The following is a 17,246-nucleotide window of genomic DNA, read 5'->3' on the forward strand; positions in this document are numbered from 1 at the left end:
CACGTCATTGTACGTCAGTTGCGTGAGAAAGATGGCAGAAGAGATGGTGTCCGCCGAGAGGGGGTAAGATACTGTTGTCAATATTTTGAATTGTTTGTAACTTGTCTGTAATGAATTTAACAGATTTTAAAAGTCTATGACGAAAAATAATTTGCTGGATGCTTTGGAATTGCGTCCAAAACGTTAGGTGACAATCGTTCAGCTTCTGAATAGTCTAGATCCAGGACATAGGACATGCAATTGAAAATAATAAGAAATGAAGACATTTCTTAGCTATCTTAGCTTTACAGCTTTAGACAGCGCAACAAATATGTGATTGATTGTAACTAACACTGGCACAGTTGCAAATCAAGCTCTCGCTTTCTATGTACTTAGCCAGCTAGCGTTAAAGCTATGAGCTAACATATAAAAAGTAAAAAGTGAAAGCAGCTAGCATAACATAGCTAACGTTAGATGTCTCAACCCTCTTGGTGTTAACAGTCATTAGATTTTGTCTAGTTGCAGGCGTTACTATACTATAGGTAGCAAGTTAGTGGTACATAGCTAGTAAGTCTTATATTACTATACGTTATATACATTTATATGGCTTTAGCTAGCTACCAAAAACATTGTTACACTACTATATGCTGTTATATAACGCTACAGCAGTTAGCTAAGAACGTTGCGAAACGAAATTATTTAAGTAAAGGGGCACCTAGGGCAACAGGCAGTAGATAACTTGCGTTGATAAATGGTATTTTATGGAAATAAAGGCTTAATAATTCTTTGTGCTTAAATGTCATCAGATAAATTGTATGGCCAGAATTTTCCCAAGGTTAATGGGGAAATGTGTGAGAGAAAACGCTTGCCCTGGCATGGATAGTGATGACTGCAAAAGCAGTAACAATCTAGTGAAATTTCATGAACCCCCAATTATTCATAAGCTACAACATGAAGACATTCGACAACTTGATTGAGAGTCTTGTGATTTTGCTCACTGTAGCAAAACATTGATGGTTCAATCACAGCCACTGATGATCCATATAGCTGCACGCAGGATAGCAGTTACCAGAGAAATTGTAATGTCCAACTTCTTCCAGAGGCCAGTGCACAGACTATGAAGGTTATAAGGCACTGCGTACAGTTTGGATTCAATGCACAGTATACATTAAATGTTATCCTGACATAATCTGAATTAAAGACAACATTATAAACCATTGAGTCAAATTAAGGTCATTTTTATACTAAATGATGTCATCACAGTGCCTTCTTTCTTGGTTTTAGGAATATTTATGTGGCTAAATCAGTATGTTGCACTCGTAACACACATTTAAATAGTGTAAAAACCTGACATTGACTCAAAGACAGTAGAATTTGACTGGGTATGTCCAATATTTTTGTGATTTGCTTGGATAATATTACAGTTTGATTGAATTCAGTGAAAAATAATGCTTAATGTTGTACAAAACAAGATGCAAGTACAAATAGGTTTTTCACTATTGATTTATGCTTAGTGTCAAATAACTGCATGTTTTATCTGCATTTGAATGGAATTAAGGCTACATTAACGTGATCTTAAAGCACAACATTTTTGCCAGTACTGTATAAGAAATTTAGCTGCTATTTTTGCTTTTTGCTTTAGAACTGCTTACCGAATACTGGTGCATCTCGGTTTTCATAGTCTGTTCTACAAATTGTTGCTGTTTCTGGAGTCTACTGCAAGGTAACCACATGACCACCTTAGTGTGTGATGACCTGTTTGTGTGCTTGCACATGGCTTTCTCATAATAATGCTGCACATGGCTTTGCTTATCCTGTGTCTGTGTAGTGCACATTCTGTATGGCCTTTTCTTTTATATCACTTTATTGGTCTTTACCAGCTCTATCGGTTACATGTTTACATATATAATGTTCACCCCAAAATGACGTGAGTGATTATAATTAAAATAATTTAATTAAATAATTAAATCACTAAAGTTATAATGTCACCACCAGAAAATTAGCCTTGGATATTTGAGTCATTGCCAAGATATCATTACTCATCTGTGGCAGCATCACACAGTTTTGGATCACTAATTCCTGGTTTTCCATCCTCCCTTTGCCTGGGAGTCATGTCGGAAGACAGTCTGGCCAATCAGTAATTACCCAGGAGAAAAGAAAACTGGAGTCCAATATTTCCTGTACATACTGCATCCTAATACAAAATATGATTCCTCCGGCCGCCTATGGCTCCCTAGACCTTCTGTCAGGCTAAGTTGTGTTACAGTAGATCATTCTCCTGTGTAGAATTATGGTGTTCTCTCTCCTCCTCTGTGAGAGTACGGTATGTTGTATTGTCACCACCTGTGTTCTTGTATGGGTTGTGCTGCATATCAGCTAAATTCTGTGGGCAATGTGAGAAGGGTAGCCAGACAAAGGCAGAGTCAAAGTGTGCTGGGAAAATGTTTCAGGGTTAACACTGGCAGAGGTGTTGTTACTTTCTCCTCCTACAGGGGGCAGGCATTAGACCTTGACACTGGGGGGGGGGGGACAGCTCAACACAGAGATACTTCTGCCCCACAGAGCAAGTAAACCGTGCACGCCACTGTGTGCTGCCTTGAGCCAGGCCAGTGGGAGGGCAGTAGGATAAATGCCCAGCTCTCAACATTTCCCAACATCTTATTTCGCTGCACAAGTGAACGCTTCCCCTGGATGGATCGTGTTCCTGACAGCTCCTCTCCAGCAGGGTGCAGAGGGACTATCATATGGCAGGCCCAGCTTGTACCTTTCCTGCCTTGTGTGCGTGGGGCAAAGCCCAGCACTGAGCAGAGAAACTCTTTTTCAAGTACAACACGTCTGCTTACTGTGTATTCTATGACGTGCTTTTCCTTGTTTTATTTAGGGCCAGTTTGTTTCTATCGATACGACTTTCTCTGCCTATCTTCACAAGCATGGACCTTTAACCTGACACTCTTCAAGTGATGTGTCATACAGTGTGATAAGAGCCATGTATTTGCTCCAGCATGCAGGGGTGGTGGTGCCTGCTTGGGGTTCATGCTTTCTAAGTGACTCACAGATCAAAGTGTATCACTGCCTAGTGACAGCGTAGCATGAAAATTGATTAATTCAGGAAGGACAAACAAATTGTACACAACAGCAGTTTCACCAAGTGCTTTATCCACAGTTTCTCAAGGACTGATATCATATTTTGACTGAATCAGTTGGTCCAGACAGTAGTTTGTGATAAATGTGATAACATTTTCACTGCATGTGATGGGTGTGGCTGTTTCAAAAGCACCACATGTGGAGAGTCTTGACCAAGACCCTGTGCATTGAATGTGTCATCCTATTTGTCACATGTTTATACACAATTAAAGACCAAAACTGTTTTGTGGGTGCCTACTTTCCATTAATAGAGTAAAACAAACCTGTTAGCCTTTTATTTTTTCTAGAGTGTTGCATGTTGTTATTCTTTGTGGTGGTGGTCGACAGCGTCACTGTGGCCAGGTGCTTTCCTGCAGGCCCTGACTCTTTCGACTCTCACAGTCAGCAGACATGCACTGTGCATGAGCTCTTTCATTAGGCTACTCTACCGTAGATTATTTAAAAAAACATTCAATTTAGAATAATTCCATTTAACTACAATCTCCATCCAAGTATTTCAATACCTGTTTCAATGTCATGCAATTTAGGTATACCAACACACAGAAGAAATTGTGCTAGTAGCACTATTAATATGTGAAAACCATATGACAAATCAATATAATAGTAGCAATATTGTGTTTTTTAGTGTTGCTGAGTCATGGTCAGGTGGTGTACACCCGGGCACTGTAAAGTCAGCCGCTGCGGCAGGCCTGGTGGGGTTGAGGCCTAATCGCGGGGCATCTCCTCTAACGGCGCCCGTCCGTCTGACAGCGGCGCGGCCGTCTCCGGAGCCGCCATCGGGAAGAAAATCCATATCAGGCGTCTGCCGCTGTGTCCTGGACAGCTGGAGAAATCTGATGAGACTTTCACTTCAGAACGGAACAGAACTGAAGATTACGCTTTGTTAAAAAAATAAAAAATAAATTGGATATAGCTTTCCGACTGGATTTTCTAGATCCAATTCCAGTACTTTTTTTGTCTCAAATTATTATATTGGAATCACTGTCTTGAGAAGATGAGAAGTATTTTGATGTAGCCAACTCAGAGCTGTCTGCTGTATTCCCATGGGGTCCCTAATATGGAAATATCCGGGAATCCTGTGTAGTGCAGTGGGAGGAGGGGGTGCGAAAAGAAACGGAAACGGAAACAGAAATGGCACAAACGCAGATGTGGCGAGCTAAGGGAAACGGAAACAGAAATGGCACAAACGCAGATGACGCTGAGAGCCTTGTGTCATGTGACTGTAGCATATGTATGATGTTTGTGTCTGCCTGCTGTGTTTATGCACTGTATGTGTGCCAGTGTTTTTATAAGTCTCTCTCCCTTTCTCTCTCTCTCTCTGTAGGTCATGGTGGGTGACGAGCTGGCTGCCCTCCTGGTGTCCGACGTCCCTGTGCAAGCTGAAGGAGGCAGAGGAGAAGATGCTGCAGTGTGCGTGCCCTCCCTCTCTTCTTGTCCTCTCTCATCCCTCCCCTTTCTGCCTTCTCTCCATCATTCTTCAATCAATTCATTGCGAATACACTCATTGATGTTTTCTCCTCCTTGCAGCGATAACCGGCACGTTCTCTCGGCAGCACGTGTGCATAGCCAACGGGAACAGGATCTGGACGCTGGCGTTCAGCGGGCGGGCGCAGGAGAAGACGCCCCTGGTGCTGCTGCATGGGTTCGGGGGCGGCGTGGGGCTGTGGGCGCTGAACGTGGATGCCCTGTCCAAGCAGAGGCCCATCTACGCCTTCGACCTGCTGGGCTTCGGCCGGAGCAGCCGGCCCCAGTTCAGCAGCGACGCCCGTGAGGCCGAGATGCAGTTTGTGGACTCCATCGAGCAGTGGAGGGCCAGGATGGGGCTGGAGGCCATGGTCCTGGTGGGACACAACCTGGGAGGCTTTCTGGCTGCTTCCTACTCGCTCAAGTTCCCCTCCAGGTGGGCAAGAACGCGAGGCACTAGGGGTTAGGGCCTGCATGTGTGGTTTCCTGTGTAGTTTCAGTAAATTTATTTAAGCCACACACACCCTTTATTTAGGCCACACACACATATCTTTGGAAATAATCAATTATGTGTTTACTCTTATGTTTACTCTTACTTATGCATACTCATGTATACACACACAAAAGGCATGGCATAAATATATATTTAAATAAGAAAAAATAGTATTCCATTCTTTTATGTAATTGTTTTTAAAAGACACAAACTTAATTCAGTATAGTTAGGTTAGTTAACCAAAGATCCACTGCAGAGCTCACGATAAGAACAGCACTGTCAGAAAAAACAGAACACTCAGCTAGTGCTGGACTTCAAGGACCTAACCCAGTTATGAAGGGTCAGTTAGGTGAACAAGTCTGAACAAGTTTCAGACCCTGGAGAATGTTCCAGATGCACTACAGTAATATCAGTGTCCTCAAACGCTGCTGTTTATATCCCTCCTCTGGCCTATTAGCCCTGCTTGTAATGCCATATTCCTGTCTCAGCTGAAACAGAACTCTGTTCTCATTCTTCAGTCTGATAAATTTCCATAATGCAATAACGCAAGAGGAGTTCTCCTATCCCGAAAGTCCCAGATGGCTGTGTGATTTGTTGGTCCTGTCTTCTGTCCCCCGCTCTGTCACAGCCAGAGTCAGGGCCTCCTTGTGCAGCCATTCAAGTTCAGGGCATCACATATATAAAGACTAGTTTTGTCAGTTTTAGAGGGTAAATGATGAATAATTGAGGACAGTAGTACTGGGGGGACCTCAGTGTGGGTCAGTGTATATGCATGCCTGTGTCTCTGTGTGAGAGCTCTGCTCCTCCCTGCAGGGTGAAGCACCTGGTCCTGGTTGAGCCGTGGGGCTTTCCCGAGCGCCCCGACACGGTGGATGAGGACCGGCCCATCCCAGTGTGGATCAAAGCCCTGGGGGCCATTCTCAGCCCCTTCAACCCCCTGGCAGGGCTCAGGCTGGCTGGCCCACTTGGTAAGTCTGGGAGGACTTAGGAGAGAGGTCACTCCTGAACAAAGGATCTGCTCTATGAACTAGTGAAGTCATTCAGTCTATATATGTATATATATAGCCTGTATATCTCTGTTTATCTCTCCTTGCTCCCTCTGTCCTTCTCTTCCTACAAACTGTCAAAGGTCCTTTGCTAGTCCAAACACTCAGACCAGACTTCAAGAAGAAATTTTCCTCCATGTTTGATGACAACACGGTCACCGAGTACATCTACCACCTGAACGTGCAGATGCCCAGGTACGGCTCTCTCACCCTCTTAGCCTGGGTCTTTATGAACTTAAAGATGGTCTTCATAAGTCAGTTCCAGGTTGGTAACGGCCTTCCTGCCTGTCTTTTCCCAGCGGAGAAACTGCCTTCAGTAACATGACGATTCCGTACGGGTGGGCGAAGCGCCCGATGCTGCAGAGGGTGGGGCTCATTCGGGAGGACATGCCCATCACCGTGGTGTATGGCTCCCGCTCCAGCATCAACGGAAACTCTGGCACCGCCATCAAAGAGCTCAGGCCCAACTCCCACGTGGAGATAATAGTAAGCTTTTTCTGCGCCGAGTCCACAATATGTGCTTTCCTGTGTGGTCCTTACTGATTATATCCCCAGATCCCAGGAGAATGGGATGCTATTGGTTAGGTTTTTCCCCAGCCTTTCCCATTTCTTTTCCATTGCACTGTATAAACAGGGAGAGTCATCAGGGGATTACTTGACAGCTCCATTGTGTTTATCAAGCATAATAGTTTTAATTATTTTTTTTGGATGTTTGTTTGTTTCAATGCTACATGTTGACTTCTAAAGCAGTCCCCCCAGAAAGCTCTGTAACCACCTCTCTCTTTCCCTCCCTCTCCCTGTCTGTCTGTCTGTCTGTCTGTCTGTCTGACCCTCTCCCAGGCAATCCGTGGAGCTGGGCACTACGTGCATGCTGACCAGCCAGAGGACTTTAACCAGCAAATCCTAAGGATCTGTGACACAGTTGAGTGACACCTGTCACCCCTCTGTCTCCGCCCCCAAACTCACCACAGATGTCACTCCTGTCAGAGGTGACAGGCTCTCCTCTCCGCCCCCAAGCATGCCCTCCAGGGGCTAAAGGGGCCCGTGCCTTTTCTGCAGTACTCGACCCAGCATAGCTTCCAGTCCCATTGCCTCACACCGTCACTGTTGCGATCACTGACATGGGATAATTGGGATATGCAGTGCTGTTTGTAAGTATTTGGACAGCGGCACAATTTTAAAAGGCTTTATTAACTATATGGTTCACTCCATATGCATGTAAATACCACATTAAAATGTCCACTGTCAGCGTTAATTTCAGGGTATTTACAGTACATCCATATTATGGAGTGAACTGCATAGGATTTACAGCCCTTCAAAATTGTGTCACTGTCCAAATACTACGGACTGCACTGTATCACCTTTAATTGTAAAAGAAAGCAATGATGTGTGCTTTCATTATTCGTTTATTTTCAAAATGTGTGGTGTATTATCTGATCTGCTTCAGGTGCACATCTGGAACCATATCTGTGACCCTCTTCTTATACTTTTATGTGTTGACTGGATCTTTATTTTACTTTATTTTATTCCATTTGCAAGTTATTCTCAAGAAATATATATAGACTATGTAGTATATAATCACTGTCCTCACACCATATTAATGACAGAGAGTTGCAGATTTTATTATTTTTTGAAATGTTTTTATGGTTAATTGCCAAACAATATATTGCAATCCCACTGATTACTCTGATCATATTGCAACATGTAGACTTCTGTTTTACATTATATTTTGATATCATTTTATGTGAAAGCCTGCAAATTCTGTATATTGCTCAGCATTTGTTTGTGCTGAATTGTTAACATTAGGATTGAATTACTGTGGTGTAGGAATAGTATACCATGTGGACAGCTTACATCTTTGTGTTGTAACAGTTTTAGGATGACGGGGCTCTCCTGCTTTTTGCCTGTGCTTGCGTGTTCACGTTTGCAGGTGCAGATGCAGGTTTGTTTTAATTGATTACTGTTGCATGATGAAAGATGGTAAGATTTGTAACCGAAGAGCCACAGCAGGTAGTGTATTTTTTAACAGTAGTATTGGGGTGGTCCCAGTTTGCTCCAAGAATTGTTTTTTTTCAGATGTGAATATGGAGTCTCCCATGGAAATATTTATTTCAGCAAGTGCCATACCTTATGTGCAGGCAAGAAACAAATACTATTTTATATTGATATACATATAGATGCATAATAATCTAGATTATTTCTGGAAGCACATAGTTTTGCTAATATCTCTACCATGTTGACAGTTATTTTTCATTGAATGTGATACAGAAATCAGTCAGAACAGTGGGTGCTGATACCGATTTCAGTGGTTCAAGTTTGATTGAATATTGATGTATTTTTTAAATTATCTAAAAATCTTTTGAGACCTTGTAAGGTCTTGTAGAACTTCTGTATTTTAAAGTTACAGTCAAAGAACCATCCTAGTTAAATTGAAGTCCCCCAAATCAACTCATTAAACCAGTTAAGGGAGAGAAACAAAATACTTTTATATTTTTGGGAAATTTCAATATGTGATCTCTGCCACGTCGGAGGTCTAGACTTCAAATGAAGACAGTTTTCTACAAATATAGATCTTTGCCGTGGACGTTGAATAAAAATATAAAAATAATATTTTCATAATAAATAAAAAAATAGTTTATTAGTATTAGTATTAGTATTATTTTTGTTGAAGTCTACCTCATGCTAGTCCAATGGTTTCATGGTTTCACTGAGTGTGTTCAAAGTTTGAAAGTCGAGGTGGGCGAATGTAGTGACTCGAACCTCACTGAAGCCCACAGTGACAGACATTCCCTGTATGGTGCCAATATTTCTGCTCTGGGCAGGAACAGTAGGACTGCTTTCATCATCTTTGTATTTATTAAATGTTCACTGCTGCCTTACTGAATCCTGGCTGAAATAGCCGTGCTCAGTCTCGTTGCTTTAGTGCTCAGGTGAGCTGATACTTGTTTCATTTTCAGCTACTTTTGTGATGTCCTGAGTCTCACAGTCCTGCATTTCTGTCAGCACAAACTGCTACTGCTCACCTGTTCTAATTTCTATGAGTGAATAGTACATGACTTGTAAATAAATGCAGTTTTTTTGCATGTTTCTTTGCAAATAAGTCATTGGATAGTTGGGTGTGTGTGTACATGCGTGTGTGTGTCTGAGAAAGCCATTGGTGGTGCATGAGCCGAGTTTCCCCCTCATCATTGTAAGCACTTTGAGTGTCTAGAAAAGCGCTATATAAATGTAATGATCTATATCTATCTAAAAAGAGAGAGAGTGACTCATGCATGCATGAGTGTTCCTCTAACTCCACTGTTGCCCGTAAAATCTCAATGGTGAAACATTGCTGGTGGTTAAAGGTGCGCATCAATCTTTGTTTTCTAATGTTCCCACAAATCATACCGTGAATCCTACCAATAACCTACTGAATAATCCCAGTGTTTTACAGGCCAATAACCTACTGAATAATCCCAGTGTTTTACAGGCCAATAATAGGAATAAATGAGCTGGCTCATGGAACAGCCCCAAACATCAGCTCCTGCTCGCTGGCATTCCAAGATAGCCTGTGAGAAACGTCAGCTGGTCATGGGGACAAAGTTAAGGTGGCACAAGGGTTGTGAGTGTTTTCTAATCTGGAGTGATTCCTCCTTTCAAATGGAGCAGAGTTCAGTGATTTGCTAATCCTCTTACCAAATCTACTGGCCATTGCTCAATTTCTTGCAGCTGTTGTTCTGAGTGGGGCTGGAGTGACTATTCCCAGTGACCACGTCAGCTGGCCAATCAGAACAAAGGTCATTATCCACGTTATTGGCTCCTGTATTTCCCTTCTGGGTGCTTCCTTGTTTTGGGGCCTCGGCAAGTCGGACAGCTCTTTCATAGTAAGTCATGGGAACTGAGGGTGGTCACTCCTTCTCTTTCACTCATGAAAATGAAGTGAAGATATAAAACAGTTGTTGATCTCTCTGTGATTAAAATACGTAAAGATATTTAGGGAGCATAACTTCTAAATTGTTGTGAGATTTTACAAAGAAAAAATCATTGCATAAATATGGCTCCTTCCAGAATATTGTAAGCCATTTTCTATAATTATAATTCTGTGATATTTCTGTTGGACCTCGTGATATCTTCCAATATATGCATGAGATAGCTCTATCTTCGAACACTTCTTAGTCTTGGTCCAAAATACTTTAATTTCATACATGATCAAAGCTAAACACAGCTGATAACCCCACCTTTATGGTTCAGATTACTGTTGCCTGTAGTATCACCCATCATCCACTAGAGGACACACACAGAATATTGGTTGTTTTTTCTTCCCTGAGTTAACTAAGGTCACAGTTGCATGTAATGGAATTCATTTAACCTTCTAATGGACTGCCGTTGGCGTGCACACACAGTAGTGGAGATAGAGACCCTATGTGAAATACTGTTCGAGCGGTAGTAAAGTATTGAAATGGATCTGCGTTAAAATCTCTGGAGTTCATGCCTCTTCCTCTTCTGTAGTCTGAAACATCACTCCGCAGCTTTTAATTGATCACTGCATTACAGCACCATAAAGCCACTGAGAGCATGAATCTACTGCTTGCCAGCAGCAGTGATCTATGATGTGATGCCCCTATTGGCAGGGGGAAGTTATTTTGATACATCAAGACTAAGTGCATGATCGATAATTGTGGGCTTTTTCACCCCACTTTACCTTTAACCATCCTTAATTTTTCTATTGTTCCTTAATCACCATAACCCTAATGTACACCCACACACAGCAAAATCTGCACAGTCCCAAGCGCACAGCACTCAGGCTAAAAGCCCTACAAGGAGGTTGCTCAGAATTTCATGACAGTTAAAAATGTTGTGAGCTTGTGGTGGGTGTGCAGCTCCTGTACATGCAAACTCATGGCTGCTGGAGGACTCTGTGTGCTTGTTCTGAACTGCCTGAACACAAAGGGACCGAGCACATGACCGACCCGGTTCTGCTCACTGTCTAAGCGTCTGGAGTCTCCTCAGACCTCCGGACAGGCAGAGTTCTGCGGGGTTGCTAGGATACCAGTCTGGCTCATGCATTAGATCTAATTTTAAAATGTGCAGCCACCTCTCCCTCTGCAAATCTCTGCTGCGCAGGGTTCATCAGCTGGCAGAGAGGCACAGAGTGACCCAAGTCAATGCAGTGGGACGCAGGAGATAGAAAAGAGAACACGGTGGGACATAGGAGATAGAAAAGAGAACACGGTGGGACATAGGAGATAGAAAAGAGAACACGGTGGGACACAGGAGATAGAAAAGAGAACACGGTGGGACACAGGAGATAGAAAAGAACACGGTGGGACACAGGAGATAGAAAAGAACACGGTGGGACATAGGAGATAGAAAAGAGAACACGGTGGGACATAGGAGATAGAAAAGAGAACACGGTGGGACACAGGAGATAGAAAAGAGAACACGGTGGGACATAGGAGATAGAAAAGAGAACACGGTGGGACACAGGAGATAGAAAACAGAACACGGTGGGACACAGGAGATAGACAGGAGAACACGGTGAGACACAGGAGACACAAAGGAGAACACAGTGAGACACAGGAGAGGACAGGAGTATAACAGGACAAAACAGACTTGTGAGAGTACAAAGAACCATGACATCACAAACTCAGAAGAGCAAAGAGTAATTGGACATCACAGCAGGATACAAGAACACAGCATTGTACTACCACATAGTCATTTCACCTTACCTGAACAAGGCCTGAGATTACAGATTTATATCTCACTCTATAATCGATAGCACAGCACCCAATGTTTGGTGACTTAACTTTACCACTAGCTTTACGCAGATACCACAGCAGTATAATGTTTTGACCATTCAGAATTCCTTTCATAACAATGTTTTGGACTCATTGTTTTGGACTGAATTTCTGACCTGAGAATCTTTTAATTCTATCAAAGACCAGAGACACCGGCATGTAATACCTCTCCTATCCCCCCAAGATATCTCAGCAGGACCACAAAGGTTCGCCATTCACTGACTCCCAATAAAAGGAAGTTATCTGGTTCAGCAAGTGCAGTGATGATACAGAGACCAACTGCTCAGTCTGGTGGTCTGACGTGGCAGTGATGCCATCATACCAGGCAGATAATGTGATCCTGGTATCCTCTGGGAAATGTGGTCTTCATTGTGTCATAAGGTTATGACTACACCACAGAATGTGTGCTGACACATCCCTCTTTCTGCCACTCAAAGTGAGTCAACACTTCACATTAGAATCACTGTAAAATTACAGTAGATGTATCCTTTAAAGCCAGATTGCAATAATATATCCGGTTAAAACAAGGTCTGGGACATAATCTCTGAGGTACCTGGCTGTCCAGAGGAACCCTCATCACCCATACAGTACACACGCATCCTGATCTGGGACCTCTCTCTATTCCCCCTCATTCTCATCCCCCATACAGTACACATGCATCCTGTTCTGGGACCCCTCTCTCTATCCCCCTCATTCTCATTACCAACACTGGATGCTGCCAGGCTGATTAATCAATCATTACATGACCCCTGGGCTTCAGTTCCCCAGCTCAGACTGCAGCCAGGCTGATGGTCTTAGTGGGTGAGTAGGGTGGGGTAGGATCAGAAATGCCAGTTGGGGACAGTTTGACACTGCATACAATAAGACTTACATATAAATGTCAGTGAAAGAACTGTGATGATGTCACAGAGCTGTCCTCAATGTGGCTATATGTATCTGTATGTACCATTTAAACAGATGGTGCTCTTGACACTCTAGACCCAGGTGCTCTGACTGCCACTCCCACACAATGAGGCCCCACCCATAGCCCAGCGGTCAATGCTTCAGCGGGAAAAACATCTGCCAGAGAGAAGTGTCAGCTCCAGCTCAGAAACTCTGAGAACTGAACCTACAGGTGCGCGGTATCCATGGCACCACAAAATGACCATAATCCACAAACTGTACTGGCAGATGAGCCTCTGTGGCCTGAAGCTCCAGCTCTGTATGAGCTGATCACCTCAAAGACCAGAATCAAGAGAAGTCCTACAGTGTCTCTGCACTTCCATGCCATAGTGGAGTTGTTTTTTGTCCATTAGTGCACATAATGTCTGAGTGACACTGAGAAAAGCGCGCTGCACCATGGGGGAAAAGGAGGGACATCATCAAGGAGAACAAAGATGAGGACACACTGACCCCTGACAGACAGAGTCAGTGAAAAACCCTTCCTTTTAGCATTGTCTATGTCAAAGACAAACAATGCAGGATAATAATATAAAACTTTGAGCAAAAAATAATGGAGTCTGAGCTTGAAAATGATGGTACATGTAGCATAGTAAATCTGAGCTTAGCGTGAAGAGATCCCAGCCCATTCAAATTTTTACCTTTGAGCGAATGGTTAAAAATCTGTTTGATAAAATTATAAAAATTAAAATCTAAATTTTCAGCCTAGCAGGCAGAAGCCTCTTTAAAAAATGGGGGAGGGGCAGAGTAAAGCTCTGTGCATCCATCTATGGAATAATTAAAAAGATTGTATCTGTTAATTAGTGGATCTGCTGTTCCAGACGGCTCTAAACAGGGGGTGAGAGTGATGTGTGTTGGGGATTTCTCCGGAGGAAGCTGGCCCAGTGCTGTCAAAGGAACCATGGTCTCCATGGTTTCTCGCCATGTCCTCCTGACTGCTTCATCTTTATTGTACTTTCACTATACCGAGAGCATCCATCTTGATTAGTGTCTTCTGTGAGGATTATCCCATGAAAGGTTGGAAAATATAATAGAAAATGTACATAAAAGTAAAATGTTGTCGATGTCTTGCTTTACATGGACATGGTAATAGATTTTATAGAACAGAACACAAATAGCAAAGAGGCAGCACGGATGGTGCAGTGGGTAGCACTGCCGCCTTGTAGCAAGGAGGTCCTGGGTTCGAATCCCTGTCGGCCGGGGCCTCTCTGTGTGGAGTTTGCATGTTCTCCCTGTGTTCGTGTGGGTTTCCTCCGGGTACTCCGGTTTCCTCCCACAGTCCAAAGACATGCAGGTTAGGCTGATTGGAGACTCTAAGTTGCCCGTGGGTATGAGTGTGTGAGTGAATGGTGTGTGTGCCCTGTGATGGACTGGCGACCTGTCCAGGGTGTATTCCTGCCTTTCGCCCAATGTATGCTGGGATAGGCTCCAGCCCCCCTGCGACCCTGTTCAGGATAAGCGGGTTCTGATAATGGATGGATGGACAAATAGCAAATGTACAGGGGATGTAACACACAATGCACTACACTGGACAGAAATGGCTGATTGAGGCTGTGGAAATTGTTGTTCAGTTAGGAGTCATGCTGAAACCACATGAACCAAACGAAAGAGAACCCACACTTTGTCCAAAAGTCACATAAAATATGACAATATACTCAACAATTTATGACACAATCCTGTCAAATATGTAAGTTGATCATTTTTCTCCTTCTTCCCTTGGCAACATGCCCTGCAAATTGGACTAACTCATCTGATTAATGAGTTTGTTTTTAAAATCAGGTTAAACAAAGCATAGCAGATGGGAAAATATCAATTGTAAGGGCCATTATTTGAAACAATTTGTGGATGACAGATGTGATTCACAATTGTTTATCAAACTCATTTTATCTCACTCATGGACTTGCGACTCAACAGAATATCCTCCTGCCTCCAGAAAATGTGTTTTTTCATTACAAGTTCTTATATTTTCAAAGATGTTATTTATCTTATTTTTATTTAATGTCCCTTGAAGTGTAGGTATCAGCATAGTAGAATATATGGTTCTTCAGATTACAATCAGAGACTAATGTTCCCTCCTTCAAGCGTCAGTCTGAAGCTACGTCAATTACAGACATGGTAGATGGAGAGAGGTGGGTCGTTAATACTTCACACTTGTGTTTCCTGAAGAATCCTTTGGGATCCTCCTAGCTCCTCATTCCTAGGTCCTTTAAGGAGCAAGCATTTAGTTGGAATGTCTGTAAAGATGGCGGACCCCCCCCCCCCCCAGTTCTTGTATTCTACCATGAATTTGAGAGTTGATTTCACAGCTTTGTGCAGCTGATCAGATAAGCCCATCTAATGCATAAATGCATTACAATGCGTTCTTGCCAGCCCTGCACTAATATGCCTAATGCTTCCCCTGCAGTTGCATTAACCCCGGATGTAGGGATGATTTACAGCACAGAGCCAGCCCCACCCTGTCACTATATATGGCTGAGATTCCCATTTCCAAACCACAGCCTCTCTCTTAAATGCAACTGAAGTGCTTTGGGTAGAGGGTGGGGCTTTCTGCTCTCAGATGCTTAAAACCCTCCAATCTGAGTCCTGAGGTATGGGTCCTGCTGGCTGTGTGGAATGATGAAATATAAAGGAGAGAAAAAGTGAACAGAAAGATGATATGAAATAGAAAATAAGAGGAAGAACAGAGTGGAGTAATGAAAGAGCCAACCGAATGAGACGGTACAGCTGTGCACAGCGACAGTCAGACAGACTGCATTATGGGTAAAGGCCTCTCTGTTGTTCACAGCTAATGACATCAGGAGAAAATCTGATTTATGGAAATGTCAACAGGCCACAGCCACAGCTGACCTGTGGAGAGAGCTGCCTGGTGGTGCCATGTCAAAATAACAGGCGCTTTGTCTGACATTTAAAACCAAACCTGATGTAGACACTCAGATTCTCTTTTTATCAGGCCTGACTCTTTACTATATGAACACTCTCTCTCTCATTCACACTCACACACTTGAGCTTAAACTTAAATACCACACACACAACACACCCAGTGTTTGAGGGCATACACAAGACATACACAGAAAAAGCTTTACTCAGGTGAAAATGCAGAGTATTGAGTCTTACAGTGACAGGAGAAGGGGTTCAGAGCCAAAAGATGAAGGCATTAGTGTCATTAGACGCAAGGCCTTTAGTGTGCACAACTACCAGTGATAGAATATTAATGAAAAGTATCATTTCAATAACATGTCTGACTTTGATATGTCACCATTTTAATGAAGTATACAGAAACACAACATTAACCAAGTAATTAATGTGCTGCTGGGTGGCATGTCCAGCTAGGGCACGTGTTCTCAGTGCAGGGACATGCCCCAAGGCCTACAGCCAAAGCCTGACTGTGCCAGTGCAGATCACGGCTGTCAGTGCTGTGCATAATATTCCACAGCGGGGAAAGGTTTCAGTCAGCAGGGGTTCCACGCCTCACCAGGGACTCCTGTGGAAGACAAGCAGAAAATGGCTGCTGCCCGCACGGCTCATATGGTGGACTGCATTGTGAAAAGGAACAGCATCCTGGGTGGCTGTTAGCAGGTGCTTTAATTGATGCACTTGTTCATCTCCTAAATTAATGGAGGATGCTGCAGTGATGGGAAGGGCTGGAAAATATGACAGAGTGCTGCACATTTTGAGGATAATTAAAAATGGGTAAAAAAAAATATCAAAATGCATTTATTGTTCAATGTTAATTTTTAAAAATATATTGAGCATTAAGTGATCGCTCTGTGAAGTGTACATGATTTAGATACACATTTTATTTGTAAATCTTAGTACTGTAAGTGAACAGTTCATTGTAGTAAATATTTTTTTGCATGTCCTTTGGTAATGACTGGCCGCCTGTATTGTCATGTAGTCATGCGAGCATTACAGCCTGCTGTTTTTGGAATTTCCTTTCAAACTTATATGAGATACTTGATTAAAGTACAGGATTTGGATTTAAAGCTGTTATTTTAACAGTGTGCACTCCAGTGTACATTGGCTAATTTATGCGTTTAAATATTCATGTATTCTGGCATGACTGTGTGTACATTTACACCTACAAATAGCTCAAGACAGTTGGTTTTGGCCCAGAAAGAAGGGAACATAAGCACTGATGTTTAAATCCAGCAGTATTAGAGATAGCAGCCCCAAAGAGATTTATCCACATTGAAGGAAAATGGCAGTTGTGACCCTGTACCAGGGTCATAATGAACATGGAATAGACTGCTGCCGAATATATTCTGGGGTAGAGACATGTCAGCAAGCACTGTTACCATAGTTTCTGCTTATTCAGCAGAGCCGTGGAAATCACAGTGGTTAGATCATATTCATGTTGAAATGCATGAACTATATTTCAACTGTTCAATGGCCACAAATACTTAT

At 42.9% G+C, this 17,246-nt stretch overlaps 1 protein-coding gene across 4 annotated transcripts; it reads left to right on the forward strand.

Moving 5' to 3' along the window:
- Positions 1-2: 2 nt before the first annotated feature.
- Positions 3-9,209, forward strand: abhd5a (abhydrolase domain containing 5a). Of its 4 annotated transcripts, XM_061234815.1 has the most exons (8): positions 20-63; positions 1,622-1,702; positions 4,448-4,533; positions 4,651-5,023; positions 5,894-6,048; positions 6,210-6,321; positions 6,426-6,612; positions 6,967-9,209. In XM_061234815.1, exons 1-8 carry the CDS (start codon positions 32-34, stop codon positions 7,054-7,056), a joined length of 1,116 nt encoding a protein of 371 aa, XP_061090799.1. In that variant the 5' UTR covers positions 20-31; the 3' UTR covers positions 7,057-9,209. The 4 variants fall into 4 exon arrangements, with proteins under 4 accessions (XP_061090807.1, XP_061090799.1, XP_061090816.1 ...); XM_061234823.1 differs by lacking the exon at positions 1,622-1,702 and having other exon boundaries at positions 3-63; XM_061234832.1 differs by lacking the exon at positions 1,622-1,702 and having other exon boundaries at positions 24-63; positions 3,749-4,533.
- The last annotated feature ends 8,037 nt before the right edge of the window (positions 9,210-17,246 follow it).

Source organism: Conger conger, chromosome 1 (assembly GCF_963514075.1).
Source record: "Conger conger chromosome 1, fConCon1.1, whole genome shotgun sequence".
NCBI classification, from domain to species: domain Eukaryota; kingdom Metazoa; phylum Chordata; class Actinopteri; order Anguilliformes; family Congridae; genus Conger; species Conger conger.

What these genes read in the sequence shown, in the direction of transcription:
- abhd5a (XM_061234815.1), top strand. Translation starts at nt 32, where the DNA reads ATGGCAGAAGAGATGGTGTCCGCCGAGAGGGG. An exon ending in TTTCTGGAGTCTACTGCAAG is followed by an intron (nt 1,703 to 4,447) that starts GTAACCACATGA and finishes CTCTCTCTGTAG; the next exon opens with GTCATGGTGGGTGACGAGCT. An exon ending in AGAGGAGAAGATGCTGCAGT is followed by an intron (nt 4,534 to 4,650) that starts GTGCGTGCCCTC and finishes TCCTCCTTGCAG; the next exon opens with CGATAACCGGCACGTTCTCT.